Raw genomic sequence first — 19,009 nt, forward strand, 5'->3', positions numbered from 1 at the left:
AATCGAATACTCATTGAAAATCAACAAAATCTCTCGCTTTGTGTGGTTCCCCTTTGGGCATAATCGAGTTCCCATCAAATATCATCAAAATTTCTCGGTTTGTGCGATCTGCCTTCAGGCATAATCGAATACCCATTGAAAATCATTGAAATCTCTCACTTTGTGATTTGCCTTCAGGCATAACCAAATACCCATCAAATATCATTGAAATCTCTTGCTTTGTGTGGTCCACCTTCGGGCATATTCAAATACCCATCAAATATCATCGAAATTTCTTGTTTTGTGCAATCAACCTTTGGGCATAATCAAATACCCATCAAATATCATCGAAATCTCTTGCTTTGTGTGTCTGCCTTTTGGCATAATCAAATATCCATCAAATATCACCAAAATCTCTCACTTTGTGTGATCTGCTTTCAAGCATAATCGAATACCCGTCAAATATCATTGAAATCTCTCACTTTGTGTGATCCGCCTTTGGGCATAATCGAATACCCATCAAATATCATTGAAATCGTTCGCTTTGTGCAATCCGCTTTTGGGCATAATTGTATACCCATCGAAAATCATCAAAATCTCTCATGTTGTGCGATTCGCCTTTGAGCATAATCGAATACCCATAAAAAATCATTGGAAATCTCTCGTGCTATGCGATCTGCCTTTGGGCATAACCGAATATCCATCAAATATCATCAAAATCTCTTGCTTTGTGTGACCCGCCTTCGGGCATAATCAAATACCCATCGAAAATCATTAAAATCTCTCGCTTTGTGTGATCCACCTTCGAGCATAATCAAATACCCATTGAAAATCATTGAAGTCTCCTACTTTGTGTGATCCGCCTTTAGGCATAATCAAATACCCATCGAAAATCATCGAAATCTCCCGCTTTGTGCGATCTACCTTTGGGCATAATCGAATACCCATCGAAAATTATCAAAATCTCTCACTTTTTGCAATCTGCCTTCGGGCATAATCGAATATCCATCCAAATTCATAAAAAATCTTTCGCTTCGTGCACAATCAAATACCCATCCAAATTCATCAATATCTTTCACTTCGCCTTTGGACATAATCAAATACCCATCCAAATTCATTAAAATCTCTTTGGCATAATCTTTTACCCATCGAAAACCATCAAAATCTATCACCTTGTGTGGTTTTCCTTCATGCAAAGTCTTGGAATCAATCAAAAGAAATCACTTGGTATAATCCAAAAAAAAAAATCCATGTGAGATATCTTCGAGCAAATAACTCGTAGGAAAAAAAAAAGTTTCAGTTCTATCACTCCTAAAATCAATTATAGAATTCAAACATCTTTTGCCCCTCCCTGGTGCATGGCAGTATGCCCAAAGGAACTGAAAGCTTGATGAATTATGACCAAACCACCTTATCCTCAAACCACCCTTATAAAATCCAAACTGTTACTAGTGGCATTAGACTTACTTTAACATCGTACACTTCTTCGCACCACACGGTTTTCATCGCCCAAATTATCAAAGTTTTAATGTGCAAGTAACTTCTATTTGAAGGGTTCTTATTACTTATCAAAATGACAACACGTGCTATAGCAATCACAGACCTCTGACAAGTTTTCAAATTGGTTTCCTAAAATTATTTCAACATTAAACATCAAAGATCAAAACCCGTAAAAAAAAAAAAAAACTCCGATCAAAAAATAAAAACCCATAGGCTTCCATCAAATATTTAAATTAAATAATTGATCAAAATCCATATTAAGTTAGTAACTTCCATCAAATATTAAAGTCAAATAATTAATTCCAAAAATCAAAACCCGTAACAAAAATCAAAATCCATCAAATATTCCAAATATCAAAACCCATAAAAACTCTAGTAAAAAAATCAAAATCCATAAACTTCCATCAATCAAATAATTAATTCCAAAAATCAAAACCCATAAAAACATAAAACAAAGATCAAAATCCATCAAATATTTTCAAAAGCCAAAACCTATAAAAGTTGAATACAAAAATCAAAATTGGTGAACTTCTACCAAATATTTTAAATAACTTAACCCGTAAAAACTCGGATAAAAAATCAAAATCCATAAATCAAACAACTAATCAAAGCCCGTAAAAATTCAAATCAAAACCCATACAAATCCAAATTAAAGGTCAAAATCCATCAAATAATTAATTTCAAAAATAAAAAACTGTATCAAAATTCAAAATCTATCAAATATTTAAGTCAAAATCGAGACCTGTAAAAAACTCAAATGAAAAAAACAAAATACAAATTAACTTGGTAAGATTCTATCAAACATTTGAATCATATAGCAAATTCAATCCGTAAAAAGATCAAATCAAAATCTATAGGCTTTCATCAAATCATCAATTCAAATATCACAATAGAAAAAGGTAAAACCCGTACAAACTCAACCTATAGGCATCCAACAAATAACAAATTTGAAATCCTTAGCAAGCTTCATCTCATACTAAAACATATCAAATCCTTCAAATCATCAATGCATGCATAAAAAAATCAAACATCAACTAATGCTAACTATTTTTGGGATGGCACCACTATGTTTTTCTCATGCTTGCTTGACAATTGCAATTACCTTCTGAGGCTTGGGATGGTACAACAATTTCCAAGCAAAGGTTTTGCACTACATCAACTTCAACCTTAACTAGAATTCTATCAGCAAAATCTCCTCCTCTAAACTCTTGGCCCTCACAAAAATCTTCATATGCTTCTTATTCTTTGTTGTTCGGCAGCTTGCTACCTCCAACAAAGAGGGGCAGTTGTTGGCACCCAATTTTTGTTCGGTTCCTTCACCCTACCTCTTTGTACCCGTCCTCTTAAACCCCAAAAACATATAAACACAACCAGATCAGCTTGAGATATTCCAAAACCCGAAATACCCTCCTTTGACACAATCCACAAGACAAATAACAACCTTGAGATCAATATCAACGTTCGATCAGACATCATTCCCAGACTTGGAAAACTATAACTTAGTTACACATCGCTTTTCATGACTAAACTGCAAAGATTCACTATTCATCATGGTAGCTCCCTTTCTAATGGCCCCGATCTATGTGATATTCAAACCCCAATTCCCTAAAATTGAATCTAACATACCCATCACCTTATGGTCAAGTGGACGGTTCTGATCCGAGAAAGATATGGTCGATCTTGGCAATCGTTCAGGGCCATCAAAATGGGATCTTGATGTTTTTGATTGATAAACCATAAGCTAAGACCATGACCTGAACTAAATCTATCAATCTACACCTCTGATAAAATATTCATCACTTCCATTAGATTCAGGATATTCAAAAGTGCCAACCCACCAAATTTCATCCCAAAATTTCCCCGTTTGACCCTTCATCAAATAAAGATTTTATTTCAGTAAATCTCATTGACTTGAACTTGTCAGCCATAGATTTCACTCATCCCAAGTGTATTTGACCGATCAGACCTCACCACTACGTTCAGAAACCCAAAAAACCCCAACACATCAAATTTCATGATCAAATTCATCTGTTTGACTATTAAACTAGAAAGATACCATTTCAGCGCACTAGATTAAATTACCATATCAGCTATCTAACCTAGAATCTTAAAAGGGTGGGGACTGACATCAACTCCTTACTTAACCCCATTGAAACACCTGGACCAATGAGTTTGAGCCTAATAAGCTTAAAAAGCTTAAAATACCAAACAAACCCCCAATTAAAGCTAAGAAAAGACAAAACCACATTTAAAAGTTCATCAATTTTACATTTTTTGCCATTTACAGCCCCAAATACGAGACTGCCATGAAAGGCATGCCCCAAACTCCCATTGGAAGCACAAAACCCTTGAAAACCACCCCCAAATCAAAGAAAATGTTTCACAAAATAGGAAATCTTGACTAGGCATCTATTTCCTTGAAGAGTTTTTACCTATTTTTGTTAAAAACCTCTATTGAATCCCAAGCACTATAGCTAGACAAGTTTTAGACCAGTCTCCCTCCATTTTCTCTATAAATAGAGGCCCAACTCGAGGGAAGACTAAAGGGACAAAACCTGAGGGAGGCCTCCAAAGAGAGAACTCCCAGCCCATATACTGAATCCTATTCACCCGAAATTTGGAGGTACTTTGAACTCCAAATTCCAAACTCGCCTCCTCCATTTTCAAGCAGAAGTTGTTGCAATTAGAAACACTCCCTAGCTTAAGAACCCATTTGAACTTCATTTTATCTCATCCAAGCTGCTGGAAAGCTTTTGACAAGGTACATACGAAAGGTAAGTCATTTTTTAGTTTTTCTGGGTTGCTTGAGGTTTTGAAATGTTGGAGAACCATCATTTTTTATTTCTTCTTGACAGAAAATAGAGGCAGAGAGGCAAGGGTCTTAGGGAAATCAGTACCTAAGACCCGATAACATCACCATAAAATCAATCTTAGGAGAAGTTGAATGCATGTTCCTCCAAATTTAAGAAATTCTTGCAGCCATTTATGTTTTTCTCCGAAAGAAACTGAGCATGAACAACTCCCGTATCGGGCTGCTATAGCAACTTGGAGAGAGGAGTGCCTAATACCTTCCCTCTCCCAATCCTTAGGACCTAAAATCTCTTGGTTGTGTACCTTTTCCACGGAAAACGGAGTCATTATCAAAGACTTAAATCGATCTTTTCAAACTCGAAAATAAGGGTTCATTTCCTCTAAAAAATGGTTGGTGACTCCATCTCTTTGAGATGGCCATGAACTTCCCAGAGCTCGCAATGAACAATACATGATTGTTTTCCCTTGGCATCGAGCAACAAACTTGTATACACAACTGGGCTTCGGGCTTTTTATGAGGGCTGGGCTCAGGCCCGTGTTGTAGGCCCGTTGGTCGGGTTAGGCTCAGGCTCGGTCCTAAAAAAGTCCTTTTAATGAAGAGTAAAATTCCGGCCCAACCTAGCCTATAAATAGGTCTATTGGCAACCCCAAGCACAATCTTACATACCTTGGCAACCCTAGGCACGACCTTACATATCCTGGTAACCTTAGGAGGGCTCTGGCAACCCCAAGCATTGCGTATTACGTATGAAGCTCTAGGCATTAGCAATCTACCTCATGGCAAACACACACAAATATAGCAAACTGCAAAGCTTACTATAATTAAATAGCTCATGAACTCAACATTAATAAGCTATGATACATATTATCTCACACCAAAACTAGTAGAGAAAGCACTCTTTCAATGGAACGTTAATCTTTCATATTGACCAAACATCATATCCTATGCTCAACACAAATAAAACTACATACATTTATCACGACCTACGATACTATTGTTACAAGAATATTTGTATGGCAATTGCAACAAGTGCTCAAGTCACATCATAAGAGTAAAAATATATTGCAAAACTCAGCACTCTAAAAGGGGAGCCACCTTGTCACCTCTGTACCATAATTTTAGACGAATATAGCATACTGCTGAGCTTACCTCATTCAAACAATCGCACAAGAATGCAACACATAAAGCGCTCTTCCAATCAATTGTTGAGCTTTTGACCAAACTACAACATGACCCATAACACCAACAGGCTACAATGAAGTAATTGTGATAAAGCGCTCAGATCATATCGCAACGAGTAATGCCATATTACTCCTGAAACCCTGCACACTAAATTGAGGGGCTTCCAATTACTTTTGCACTGTATTTTCCCCTACCTAATACTTCACTTGCCAGAACGAACAATCCTAATATTTTAAAACTATCTTAACATGGCCCTAATCATTGCCAAGAGTCGGGCAATGATTCATACTCATCGCAAATTAGGGGTGTCCACGGTTCGGTTAACTGAACCATGGGCAATTTTTTCAAACTGAACCGGAACCACCGGTTTTTCCATTTCTCTAAATCGAAACCGAACTGGTACCACCAGTTAACCGATCTGTCGGTTTCAGTTTTTAACCAATTTGGTTCTTCGATTTTTCGATTTTTTATATTTATAATAGATATTATATAAATATATGTATAATATTATATTATCAATTATAAATGATATATAATTTATTTATAAATATAATATATGTATATATTTATATATATAATGAATATATATTTATATATAATATAGAGAAAATATGTGACATATTAAAAATATATATAAAATATACATATAAATATATACTGGTCGATTCGATTAATCGTCGTTTTTTCGTAGGTTAACTGAAAACTGAACCAATCCTTCGGTTTTTCAAAAATACCAACAGAAACTGAACCAATCGATTCGGTTAACCACATTTTCCAGTTCGGTTTTCTCGGTTCGGTTCGGTTTTTCGGTTTTTCATGGACACCCCTATTGGAAATATCAACGCTTTATATCTTCCCAAAATACAACATTAACATGACACTATGCATATATCTCAATTACTTCCCCACTCGTTAAGCGCCACTCAAGCGTGCCAACATTACTCTGGGACCACGACAAGTCCCCAACAAACAATAAACTCGACAAATAGAACTAACCAAGTATACAATACAAAAACACATTAGAACAAGATGGCCCACATGATGAAAAGTTTAATTAAGTATTATCCACATTTGAGCATTTACATAACAAGAATGATGGAATAAAAAGCTACCAAGTATACGTCCTCTATTCACTAAACCACTTTTTACGCATCTTGGTGATCTCCTCTAAACTCTCTCTCCACTCTTGAATCCCAATGATCTCTTGGCGCTCTTCCTACAACTGCGATAACACCTTCTATTGACGAGAGGCTTCATTAAGAAGAGCCACTACCTTTTTTTCGATCTTCAAGATACAGGCATCCACAACCTTCAAACGCTTATGGAGATCCCTTGGAAGTCAACGGGCTAGACTCCTTATTACCAGTCTTCCAGAACATGTGAGCCATTCGAACCACGTGCTCCTGGATATGCTCCATCATAAAGCCCATCGCGGTGAACGAGACACACGTTTTCAACCAACAGGCAAAAAGAGACCACAATAACAACTCCACTGATTAAGACATGATGGAATTCATCAAGTCGGCCATAGTGTTCAGGGAGGCGCTCATGATCACTGGCAGGAACTCGGTAGTAGGCAACCACCCTTTCTGGACAATTAAGGACACTGTATTCGCATCATTGTGGGACTTAATGAACTATTCTCGCCTACGGATGCCCTGAACAATAATAGGATTAGACACCCCAAAGCCGATAGGCACCATCTCCTCTTTCTTGTAGTAATTTGTCAACTCTTGGTGCACTATTGCAAGTTCCGTAGAAATCTCCAGTTCGTTGCAAGGCATTTCGAACATATCACCCCCCATAAGATGAACATCCACCACAGGCTCTCCTGAATCATTGTCATCTTCCATGATTACCGGGGACTCATGAGAGGGTCGAACCTCCCCTTGTGACAAACTAGAGGGAGCGATAACCTCTACAAAAGCATCGGAGGCCACAAGCTCCTCTAAGGAATCAAGGGGCCCCATGGACTTAGCAACAGAATCATCAATAGACCTGATGCCTTCTTGTAGTTGATCGACCTAAGGCCCCGACACCTCCAACGGATGTTGCACCGAACGAATGCCATCACCGACCTCCTTTTTCTCCACAGCCTCAGGGTAGAGAGTGCCTAATTCCACAGCCAACCGCTTGATAAGTGGCAATATGGTGACAGATGAGGGGATAGAGCGAAAGGATGCCTGAGGGAAACACAAGGCCAAAACATCCAGAATATGCAGAAAACATACACTCATAACACATACATACCTTGTCGAAGCTAGTACGACCATCAATCAACCGTGGGCCCACAAAATCAGGACACTCACCTTGCACCTCCATCCTCTTTAAGACAAAAGACTGCAAACAAACAACAATGATCAGATACACAACAAATAATCAAGAAGCGATATACAAAACATAACAACGACATAAGCTTTGCCCATTTCGGTCTAAGAACTCTATTGAATCCGAAGCACTATAATGGACAAGCTTTAGACCCATTTTCCTCACCTTTTCTCTATAAATAAAGGCTCAACTCGAGCTTGAGAAGGAAAAGACCAAAAAGAGCATTTTCCAACCTCTTTAATGCCCTCAATCACCTAAAATCTCAAAGCATTTGGAGCTCAAACATCAAGTCCACCCCTCTGCCTTCAACTGCAAGATTTTAAACTAGAAGCACACCATCCATCCTAATATCTCCTTCAAGCTTCATTTGAACTTGTTCTAACTACTCGAAAACTCCCATCAAGGTTGCACACGAGAGGTTAGTCTCTCACTTTAGCATTTAAACCTAAACTCGTAACCTCTATTTTTTATCTAGTTCTAGGTTGCTGAAAGTCCTGAAACCATGGTGACTCGTATTCCCAGCTTCCTCCAAACTGAGAAAAAGAGTCGAGAAACAAGGGTCTTAGGGAAATTAATACCTAAAACCTGATGACACCACCTAAAATCAGTTTTGGAAGAAGTTGCAAGCGTTTCAAGAGATTGTTGAAATTTTAGCAATCATTTTTACTAGTTCTCATTGGAATTTGAGCCTGAACCGCTCTTCCAATCCTTGGAATATAAAATCTTTCAATTAAGTTCTTTTCTTGGTAAAGAACAGAGTCACTGTTAAAGAGATAAAATCAATTTTCAAATCTAAAAACAATGACCCATTCGCTCTAAAAATTGGGTGGCGACTCCATTTCTTTGAGTTCGCCATGAGCTTCCTAGAGCTCACAATTAGTTAATACTACGGATAATTTTGCACCAAATTTTCAATTACCTATACATCAAATGGTAAGTTTACTCGTAACAAAATGTGTCGCATATGGGTACACAAAAGAATAAAAGAATTATATTTATTAATAATTAACTAATAAAAATAATTAGTAATCATTATTGCAAGATCAATAATTAATTAGTAGCATTATTAATAAAAGATTTAAGTTCCATGTAAAATCAAATTCATTAATAAACTTGAAATTCCATTAACTTAGTTAGTTTAGTTAACTTGCTTAATTTACTTAACTTACTTAACTTAATTCACCTAAATAATAATTAATTGAGTATTAGGACATCATAAAATCATATTATTAATAAGTAATAATTATTATTAAAATTAATTAATAAACTTAATATAGATAATAAAGTTAACTATTATTCTATTTAAATAGTTTTAAATATCTAGGTGCTATATATAATTGCACCTATTGTTCCATTTTCATGAAAATTGTTTTTAAGGAAATTTATTAAAATTTATAATAAAATATTTATTAAGTTAATTAGTAATAAAAAGCTATAAAATTAAAATCCAACTAAATTTCATATAATGCATGAGCTTTATTAGCCCATACAAGGGAATAATTGGAATACTTGATCAAGAGATGGCGATGCAGGGCAAAGTCCCCGACATTGACCTTATACCAAATGTACTATAATTGTATTTCAAAATTAGTTTTATAAAAAAAAAATTGAACACATCTATAATTCAATATTTACACTCCTATTAAAAATATGAATAATAAGATTATGGAACATTCTTTTAAATAAAATACTCAATTTTGAATTTAGTCTCTGTTTAATTGTGATGTTTAAATTGTAAATTGAACTACTACTTAGGGGTGTCAATTGGACTGGATTTGGTCCAATCGGATCTAGTAAATATTTTGGACGAGTTCAATTTAATGTCTAGACGATCCAATCTATTCAAATTCATTTTAATTTAGATTGGTTTCAACCCAAACCTGATCCATTGACACCTATATTCTTATATCAATGGATCAGATATTTACTTGATTCATCTCAATCCAATATAAATTTATTACAGATGGACCAGGTCCAATATAATCTAATAAATATTTTGGACCAAATTGGTCAAGTCCAATGTCTTATTGGTCCGTCCAATCCGTCAAAATTGATTTTGGACTAGACAGGGTCCTATCCAAAACTGATTCATTGGCACCCTCACTACTACTTTTTCATTGTTTGGGTGACACCTTAACTGGCAAAAGCTACCACATAATCTACCTCTGTGACCAATGACTTCAGACCACACCAGCACACGTCACCACAACCGTGTCATGAAGAAGCCTCATGAGGAAGTAGTCTCACATGGACAAGGAGGCATAGCCCACCGGGGAGAGCAGGACCTCCTGAGAACCTCGATGAATGACCTCATCCTGACAATCCTACGGACCTCATCCGACTACAATACAGGTGTTCAATCTATAAAAAGGCATCTACCCCTTAAGGTAAGCTCGTTGGGATCTCGCACACATTACTCTCCTCGGCTTGGACCAGCTATCTACCTGCTCAGCCCAACCAATCTCTCTATCTTCAGTACTAACTTGATTGTCGAAGTGCCTACCTAGGGATAAATTCCTCATGCCTCTACTTCTCTCTGTGATTGTAGACTATAATGCACGACCTCATCCTTCCACCTCAACCTCGTCCAATTGGTAGGACTATCCGCTGCGTGTTCGACTTAGCATACCTCGGATTGAACATCATTCACCTCATTCAATTATCTTTATCTAAATCTTACATTTGTTTGATAAATAAACAAAAAAAGAAGATACACTAAAAAGATAAAACATTACAAAAAAATCTAGCCAAGTAGATAGGCCTATCAATAATAATTGAAGCTTCACAACTTGGTCCGATGATATTTGGATGAGGTTTTTATGTAATCAGATTTGAATTTTGCAAACTACATCCTATTGATAATTAAAATAAAAAAATAAAAATACATACTAATATAAATATTTTGATACATTATTACTATCATTATCATCATTTAGAATTGCCACGTGCAAAGCACATGCACACTTACTAGTATAACAAAAGATGCAAAAGATACCAGAAAAAAACTACAAGACCTTTATATAATATAATCACTTTGGGTCTTTTAATTGGAACAGCAAGAACTGGTCCTCAGTCCTCACCCAATTTAATCGGGACAAAACCACAAAACCAGAACTGATAATAACTGGTTCAATTTTGTTGGATAAATCCAACCTATTGACATCCCTAGTGTCATGTCTTTTTGGAAAGATCTTCCGGTAGCTTTGTCAATCAAAAGACACATTGAACTTTTGCATGAAAATCTAAGCAACCCAAAACTAGTTTAGCTACTGCACGTCTTTCTGCACGAGAATAAAGTGAGAGATGCGAAAAGTTCCATTTTGAGCTTCCCAAAATAGCCCAAAATGGGCTTTTCACGTCTTTTTGACACACCATCTTTTGGCGGCTAAGTCTATTAGGAACAAAACGGAAAAAGACCGCAGCACAGTCTGAACAGCTGAAAGACCACGCGGTAAAACATGCCAAATGGGGTCAAAGTTGGAAAATGGAAATGCATATCCGCGTTTGGGAAGGGCACAATGCCTACAAAGTGCCTACAAAAGTTGCTTAAACGAGGTAACTTTGGACAAGGGGCCAAATAGGGAAAGCCCATGTCTTGATCTCCCCAGTCCCCTCCATTTATTAGTGGGACCAATTTCTGCTCAAAAGCCCTTGCTAGTTGCGAACTTGCTACCAACCTTTTCTTTGACCGTTAATCATAGTGAAAAGTAACAAACTTTGGGCACCTAACCTCAACTAGCATAAACACCGACAAAGGGTAGGAGAGGATATAGAGCTGATGGAGACCTGGGAACTGAAAACCAAATAGTCATCAACCCAATGGGCAGTATGGATCAACTCCATCCTTCACATGGAGTAAGCAAAGTCTTGTAAAAAAGCCTATTTGACCTAATTAGGCAACCTTTAACCATTTCAAAAAACATGCTATAAATACATTTTTTAATACAAAAGACAAGAATTCATACAATCCCCATATTACAAATGTTTACTTTGATTTCAGTTGTGTTCTTTCAATTTGGCTATTCTTTCAAAAAACAAAGCTTGCACTCCAAAATTAATGCATAAACTGGGTAGACAAAACCCAAAAGAAAACTTCATGTACATAAAGCCAATGCCATCAATGATCCGAATCTTGACAAACTAAAACATGAAGAACACCTACTCTGGGGAAATGATTACAAAACTAGCATGATCGAAATCGACTCTTTACTCGTGTAGTAGAGATTTAACAAGGAGACCCTAATACATAAAAAACACCCTGGGATACAAGAGGGAATCAAGCACAACCCCAACTCCATCCAACAGGTTCTTACAATGTTATTTTGATCTGAACATTCATTAATGGTCTGTGGAACCAAAATGCAGGACGGCAGGGTCGATAAATAATTGGTTGATCCGTATTCTCTTTGTTTTCCACTTTTTTCCCTTCCCAGAATGAAGAGAGCAGGGATGGACAATCGTGATGGTACCTACACAGAGGGAGGGGGAGAGGGGAGCAATGAGGAAAAGCATCATACGGAACAACTGTGAATGACAAAGCATTTTTTTTTTTTTGGAACAACTTGATTCATGCAAGTACAGGTAACATGTGACAAACACGTCTGATTCCGACAGACCCACTTGGGTGACTTTAAAGCCAAATCCCAACCAGGGACCCGTCAACGAGAATGAGATCATGATCCATGTGGGTCATAACATCACGGCCCCTCTCCCTCACTGCTATCAACAAGCAGCAGCCCAAAACCTGAAAGTAAACGAGTGGCACAAGCTCATAGCCTCAGTGTTAAAGAACAGTGGAGCAGTTTATCTAATAATAATAATAATAAAGAAAACCCAGAACAAAACCAGCTATTAAACAATTAATGGTAGGCATTTGTCTTGCTTCATCATATTCACAATTTCATACCATGGCAATGACATGATTTCAATAGCTAAGAAAATTAGTTTTCCATCACAAATAGCAGGAGAACCCAGCACTTTGCTTGTAACTTGTTTTAGAACAAAAATCCATTCTTGGTTAAAGGTCATTATGCCATGGAAGAAATTTGTAGAACATAGCATGAAATAGAACATAGATAACAAAGAATAAAATTAAGAATAGGCATATGGCAGGCAGAACCTATCTCTCTCGTAAAAATAAAATTGAGAATACAGCCATGAGCCACCTATGAACAGAAGAAGATCCTTATTAAATCATTAAACTAACCCCTTTACATACAACATTTCTTTACCAAAAAAACTTGTTTTAACGAGTGGCCCAATTGCACCTTACAGTTCAGAAACTTGATCAAGAGGGAGCATGGACCGGCCTGGAGGTGGAGAGCCCGGTGTGAGTGCAAGTTGATGGGTTGCAGGAGATAAGAGACATAGTTCCTCATAAACCTCTGGTGATGCTTCATCCTTTAGCATAGTCCGGAAGGAGATAGAACCACGCTTGGTTGAAGCATCTGAGTTTCTCCCTAAACTTGTGGCGGAACTCACTTCAAAAGGGCTCTGGTTAGCAATAAGAGAGGTAGTATCATTGTGGTAATCTGAGGACCTTACTCCATCTTCCAAATCTCGCAGTGCCCTCAGGGCCAATGAATCTGCAACAGGGAAGTAGACCAGCATGCAAATACCCACACCAGCGCAGTATAAAAGCACAAGAAAAGCTAAAAATACAAGAGCTTCAAATGGAAGTTGCTCTGGCTGGGATCGAACAGATAAACCAAGTAAAATAACCCTTAATGGAAAGAAGCAGGTGACAGAGAAGATCAGCAAGTACACTCTCCTTCGCAATCCCTTGTTGATCACTGATGAAACCATCTGCCTTCCAAGCCACAACAAATAGACAGTTAAGAGACTTGCAAATAGACCGAGGACAATTACACTCAGTAAGGGGTAAGTACAGAGAGCAACAACGTCAGGCTGCTGAGAATCAGAAGGAGAAGGAGCAGCAATAGTTGTAAAATAATGTGGTATCCTCACATAATTCTCTTCATTTTTAATCTTCAATTTGGGCCCAACCAAAATGACAACAAGCTGAAGAACAAACACTGGAAGGCAATAGAGAAGCACAACACGGGCAGTATTTCCGTTCCATTTCTGGCTTAAAGTTCCCGACTGCCTCTGCAAGGAGGCCCGAAGGAGAAGCACAAGGGTGAGGAATAGGCATGGTTCTGAAAAGCCTAGATTCGACAGAATATAAAATTCGCAGATGGTCTCCTGCCATTTCAAGCTGAAAGAGTCAAATACTCTTCCCCCACGTCTCAACAAACTTAACCGCACAATCTCACCAACACCCCACCAAATTGCAAATAAGATTAATGTGATTCGGATGATCCAAGGTCCATTAAAATAACGAAGCTGAGAAAAGCCTTGTCCTCTTATGCGAGACCGGAAATAAATTGAATAGAGGATGCAAAGCAAGCCAAGAAGAGTCAAAAGAGAGACGAGACAAATTGTCACAACACCGAATGCATCGGCGACTAGTCTGGTCAGGGGCATTACCCGAAGCACGGATTCCACGCATGCTCTCTGCCAGCATGGATGCAGAAAGAGCCCTCCAGTAACGACCAAGCTTCCTTTGCAAAAGGAACAAGAACAAAACAACCCACCTGCGCAATATCTCTAAAATACTGTCACCAAACTCCAAATAACTTCACAATGATCACATAAAATGCTTTTTCAGCAAGACACCCAATGGAGTTGGTGGATACTGTCCCTTCAAACAGGTTACTACACTCCAATGTCTTGCTGCTTCCAGCAATCCTAATGCAACCTTGAAGTAAACTCGCCTGCCTTACAAACTAGTGATCAAGTCCGAATATGCTTACAGCTGATGCCTGTCTATCAATAACTTAAGCTTATTGCAGTCCACCTAATCCAAAAAGCTTGAAGCCTTCCACCTTTGAATTTCCGTCTATACCACCTAAAATTCAAATGAAAACCAAATTCAAACATGAGCCAGCATATATAGAGAAAGAAAACCATAAAGCAACAAAGAGGTTTCAAATGTTCAATTTAATAAAATCGGTGTGCTTCATTGACCATTTCAAGGTGACATCAGACTACATTACCACCATAATTGGGCAAAGGAGAGAATAAGATTATAGTAATAAAGAACCATAAAAAACTGAGGTAACATAAGCAAAACCAAACATGCTCCTCCACCTACTCATTCTCCAATCAAAAGTCGCCAATCTTCCTAAATCCACATTACTGATCACAATAAATTCCTTCAAGACCTTATCGAAAAAACCCACGGGATTTAGTGGTCATTACATCAATCCGTCCCAGAAATTGCAGGTTGAGAAATGTCAGAAATTCATTCAAAACTGACACAAAACAATGATAAATGATGTTCATTAATTCACTCACTGTTCAACGAACATTTCAATAACAAGTCAGAATGAAAACAAATATCCAAGACGAACACATCAAGATTTCCTCCAACCTCTCTCCAATAACAAATCACCCGAAGCCAAAAGCTTTATCCCCTTCAAACAACTTTTTTTTTCTTGATAAGCACTCCATACAATTTTAATGAGCCACACTCTTCACATTCAACGCCTTTCAAGAGAAAATAAAGGGCAAATTCTTCAAGGGTGAGTTTAGTCCAAAATAAAACCTTCTAAATCAGACCAAATATGCGCATTCCACCCCATTAAAATAGAAAATCAAAAACAAGAACAAGGAAAAAACTCCATTTGTTGAACCATCTCGATAAAAAAATCATATACTTTCAGTGAATGTCTATGTTTTCAGCTGAAAATTACATGACAGAAGCAAAACTTCCACAATAATCCCGAAAGAAATAAATCAGTACATATCGTTGTACGAATCACTATTAGCTTGGATGATAAAATGAATAAAAATAACGAATAATTACCTTCCAAGAAATGCCTTGAATGTCGAACATTTCCGTTCAGAAGATCCGCCTGTTCCCGTTACGAAAAACCCTAATTTGTTGCCCGGAAAAGAGATCGAAACAACACGGAACAAGAGCTCTCATAGCGGTAATTCTCGATCTGCAATGTGAAGAATTCTAGAACTGCGTACAAAGATCGAGAAACCCTAACCTCGAGGAAGGAACGAGAGGACGACGACGACGACGAGAAGGAAGGAAAGACGATAGAGAAAGAGAATCTGAGAAAACAAAGTTGGGAAGAGAAAAAGGGAAGATGGGGACTTGGTTGCTTACAGGCTGTCTCCAGCTGTGTACACCGTCCCTATAGGTTCGGGAATCAAAGGCTAGGTTCGGGTGCCTCCGAACCTAGCTGGCATTCTCGAGGCTGTGTTACCGGTGGCTCTGTGTGTTTTTGACCCCCGAAAAATTACTGTGAATACCCTTCCCCCCTTTTTAGGGCTTGCGTATAAAACCGAATATGACCGAAATACCCTTGTAAATTAGTGTATTTTGTTAGGAAAAAAGTAAAAAAGTAAAAAAAAAAATCTATAGTCAAATTTATCAAGAAAATTCGCTTAATAATTTAAGCTTTTGCTCAAGAGTTTAAGGCTGTAAAAAGTGTTTTGAGCATTGGGGCTTTGTGTTTTTCTTTTTTTTTTTTCTTGAAAAGCACAACTCGTAAAGCTAATGCAAACGCATCCTTACTTGTCCCAAATGATCAAAAAGAAAAATAAAATTATATAACTCAAATTGGGAAGAATGAAAATACAAATATCTTCCGTTCAAAATCTTGTATGCCTATTTCTAAACCTTGTATTTTTACTAATATTTCTAACTGCACTCTTTCCGCACTGAGTCATAAATACATGTAATCCGGTAGAAGGTTGAATAGGGCCCGTTTGATATGGGTTTATGGCAATTGGGTCGGTTTTAGGTTTTTGGAACTAAATCTATTCTATTAAGATCAATTTTAAGGTCTTTTCTTATCTCTAAAAAAGAAAGAACATATTCTTTAAAAATTTGATTTTAATGATAATAATGGCAAATTTCTTAAATTACCCATAAGATTTATGAAATTGACTAATTATACCCTATTGTGTCGATATTATCTTAAAGTAGCTTTATTGTTTCTGACAATTGACACACAACTCCCTTCCCATTAAGTCTTGTCACAAACCGTTTATACATGGCTTCACGCGTTTTATTTAATTTAAAATTATATCCAAAATACCCTTTGATTTAAAATCACATTTTTAACCTTCCATTTAACACATACAAAGCACTGCTGCCTAAATAGAGAAGGAGCACCATCGCCTACAACAGTTACCGCTGCAACTTTTGACCGGTGGTGCGACAGTGGGGGGAAGCCTACAGCTAGGCAAGACAATAGCTACTAAACCCACTACAGTAACCAAGAAAAGAAGAGTGACAAACAAACAACCATCATTGTTGAGTTAGAAGCTAATAACAGAGGTGTTGAAGCCTGTTGGGGTTTCACCGGAGAAGAAAGCAAAGAAGACGAAGGCATCCCTATGCAACAAGAAGAGTGGTACTATGTTAGGAAGGGTCAATGGAAAAGTTGGTGAGGTTTCTCCAAAGGTCAGCTAAGATTAATTAGGTTCCTCTTCTGGCTCTACTTCCACCAAGAAGCTCTGGCAACTCTTACCTGGGAATCTACGATTTTGGAAAGTCTGAATCTAAGTCTAACCTTCAAATTCCTAAAGTTTAAACAATTTATCAGTCGAATGATACAAGAAAGACAAATCTTATGAAAAATTATAAATTATAAATTAAAATAAAGAACCTGATTTAGTTTCTAGCACCGATTCTGCTCAACATCCTTTGACTCTGCTCCGCTTCTCACTGCATTACCTGTCTTGTTCTCAAACCCTTAAAATTTTAAGATGATGAGTTTCAAGTTCGTTCCTGAGATGGATGCCTAGGGTTTCTGGGTGTTGATTTCTTTCCCGATGTGAGGGTTTCATTTGTTAAATTAGTGGAAATGAGCTTGATCTAGGTTTTGTATTTAACCAACATCGAAATCATGCTTAACCAATCTCTCAAAAGACTTCGTCGGAAGTCAACCTGTTAGAAGGGTTAGGATCCATCATGTGGATGGCTGAACCTTGCTAGATGGCTGGGTGAAATTTCAAAAATTTCCTAACCCTTTTAGGAATTGAAATCCCTATGTTTTGAAAAACTACATTTTTTAGGCTCAGTCTTGCACTGAACCAGACGATTTGAAACCAATCAAAGGGGGAGATTTATACCTAATACAGATACCATAAATGCAGATACCAAGGTGGAAGTTCATGCCCAAATCAGTCCTAAAACTAGCCTCCACTAAAGATGGTGCAGTGTGTAGGTGAAGTTGATTCAGCAACATAGTTTTCAACAAAACTGCAACCCAACTACTTGGATCAAATTAGGGAAGGTGAGCCTAAAGTTCCTCTAATATTTTATTGCAAAAATTAGAAGAAAACTGATCTCTATCAGTCTTTGAAAGCCTAGGTCGTGATAGGGTTTCTTGGAAGACAAAAGAGAACAAGAGAGAACAAGAGAGAGTGGTGTTCTTGTCTACTTCGCCCTCTTCTTCTTTTATTTCTTTATGGAGCACTTCTCCTAATAAAATTAGGAGATTATCCAAATCTAATTTGGATCTGGATTATGTTAAGAAATAAGCCTTATCCTCTTAAGAGGATGGGTTCTCCATACCCATTTCCAAACCCAGATTCAACCTAGAGCAAGTTATCATGTGGCAGCTTACTTAATCTTATTAATTATGGGCCTTAATCCCATCAGCTATAAGGCTCATGACCCAAGGGTGTTGCATGGCCAATTTAAGCCTGATTTGTATGGCATGGGACCCCACAATGACCTCACATAAGTCCACATGGGTTCGGCCCAACCTCTATGAAATAGCTTGACCAAATTGACTGCTAGACGCAGTGAACCCCTGAGCACATCACTACAGGCTCAATATGGGCCCAACATTTACACTTAAATGATCATTGAATTCAACCATCCTATGAAGACCCAAGGATAATGGACTTAAATAAGATAAAGTCCAGGGTAATTAGTTCTTAATGGTCTCATACACTTAACCTCTCGGCCCATAATGATCAAACGCTGCCCAATAGGGAAGACCCTCTCCCTTGACTGCAAGGTACAATGCCATACTCTCTACTCGAATGGATCCCATGAATTAAAACCTTTTGCCAACATTTTTCATAAAACATAATATATATATCAATATAAATATATTTTGCAAAATCAAATCTCAAACACAATTGAAATCCATTGTCAGCAGTTTAGGTTTC

The 19,009-nt window shown here is 37.5% G+C and overlaps 1 protein-coding gene across 1 annotated transcript; it reads right to left on the reverse strand.

The window, feature by feature from the left end:
- Positions 1-11,764: 11,764 nt before the first annotated feature.
- LOC104589187 (plasminogen activator inhibitor) lies at positions 11,765-15,902 on the reverse strand. Its single transcript, XM_010247420.3, has 3 exons — positions 15,672-15,902; positions 13,074-14,711; positions 11,765-12,545 (listed from the first exon to the last, which is right to left on the reverse strand). The coding sequence occupies exons 2-3, from the start codon at positions 14,285-14,287 to the stop codon at positions 12,524-12,526; spliced, it is 1,236 nt and encodes a 411-aa protein (XP_010245722.1). The 5' UTR covers positions 14,288-14,711; positions 15,672-15,902; the 3' UTR covers positions 11,765-12,523.
- Between the last annotated feature and the right edge of the window lie 3,107 nt (positions 15,903-19,009).

This window comes from Nelumbo nucifera, chromosome 5, assembly GCF_055504915.1.
Source record: "Nelumbo nucifera cultivar China Antique chromosome 5, China Antique-T2T, whole genome shotgun sequence".
Taxonomy (NCBI): Eukaryota; Viridiplantae; Streptophyta; class Magnoliopsida; order Proteales; family Nelumbonaceae; genus Nelumbo; species Nelumbo nucifera.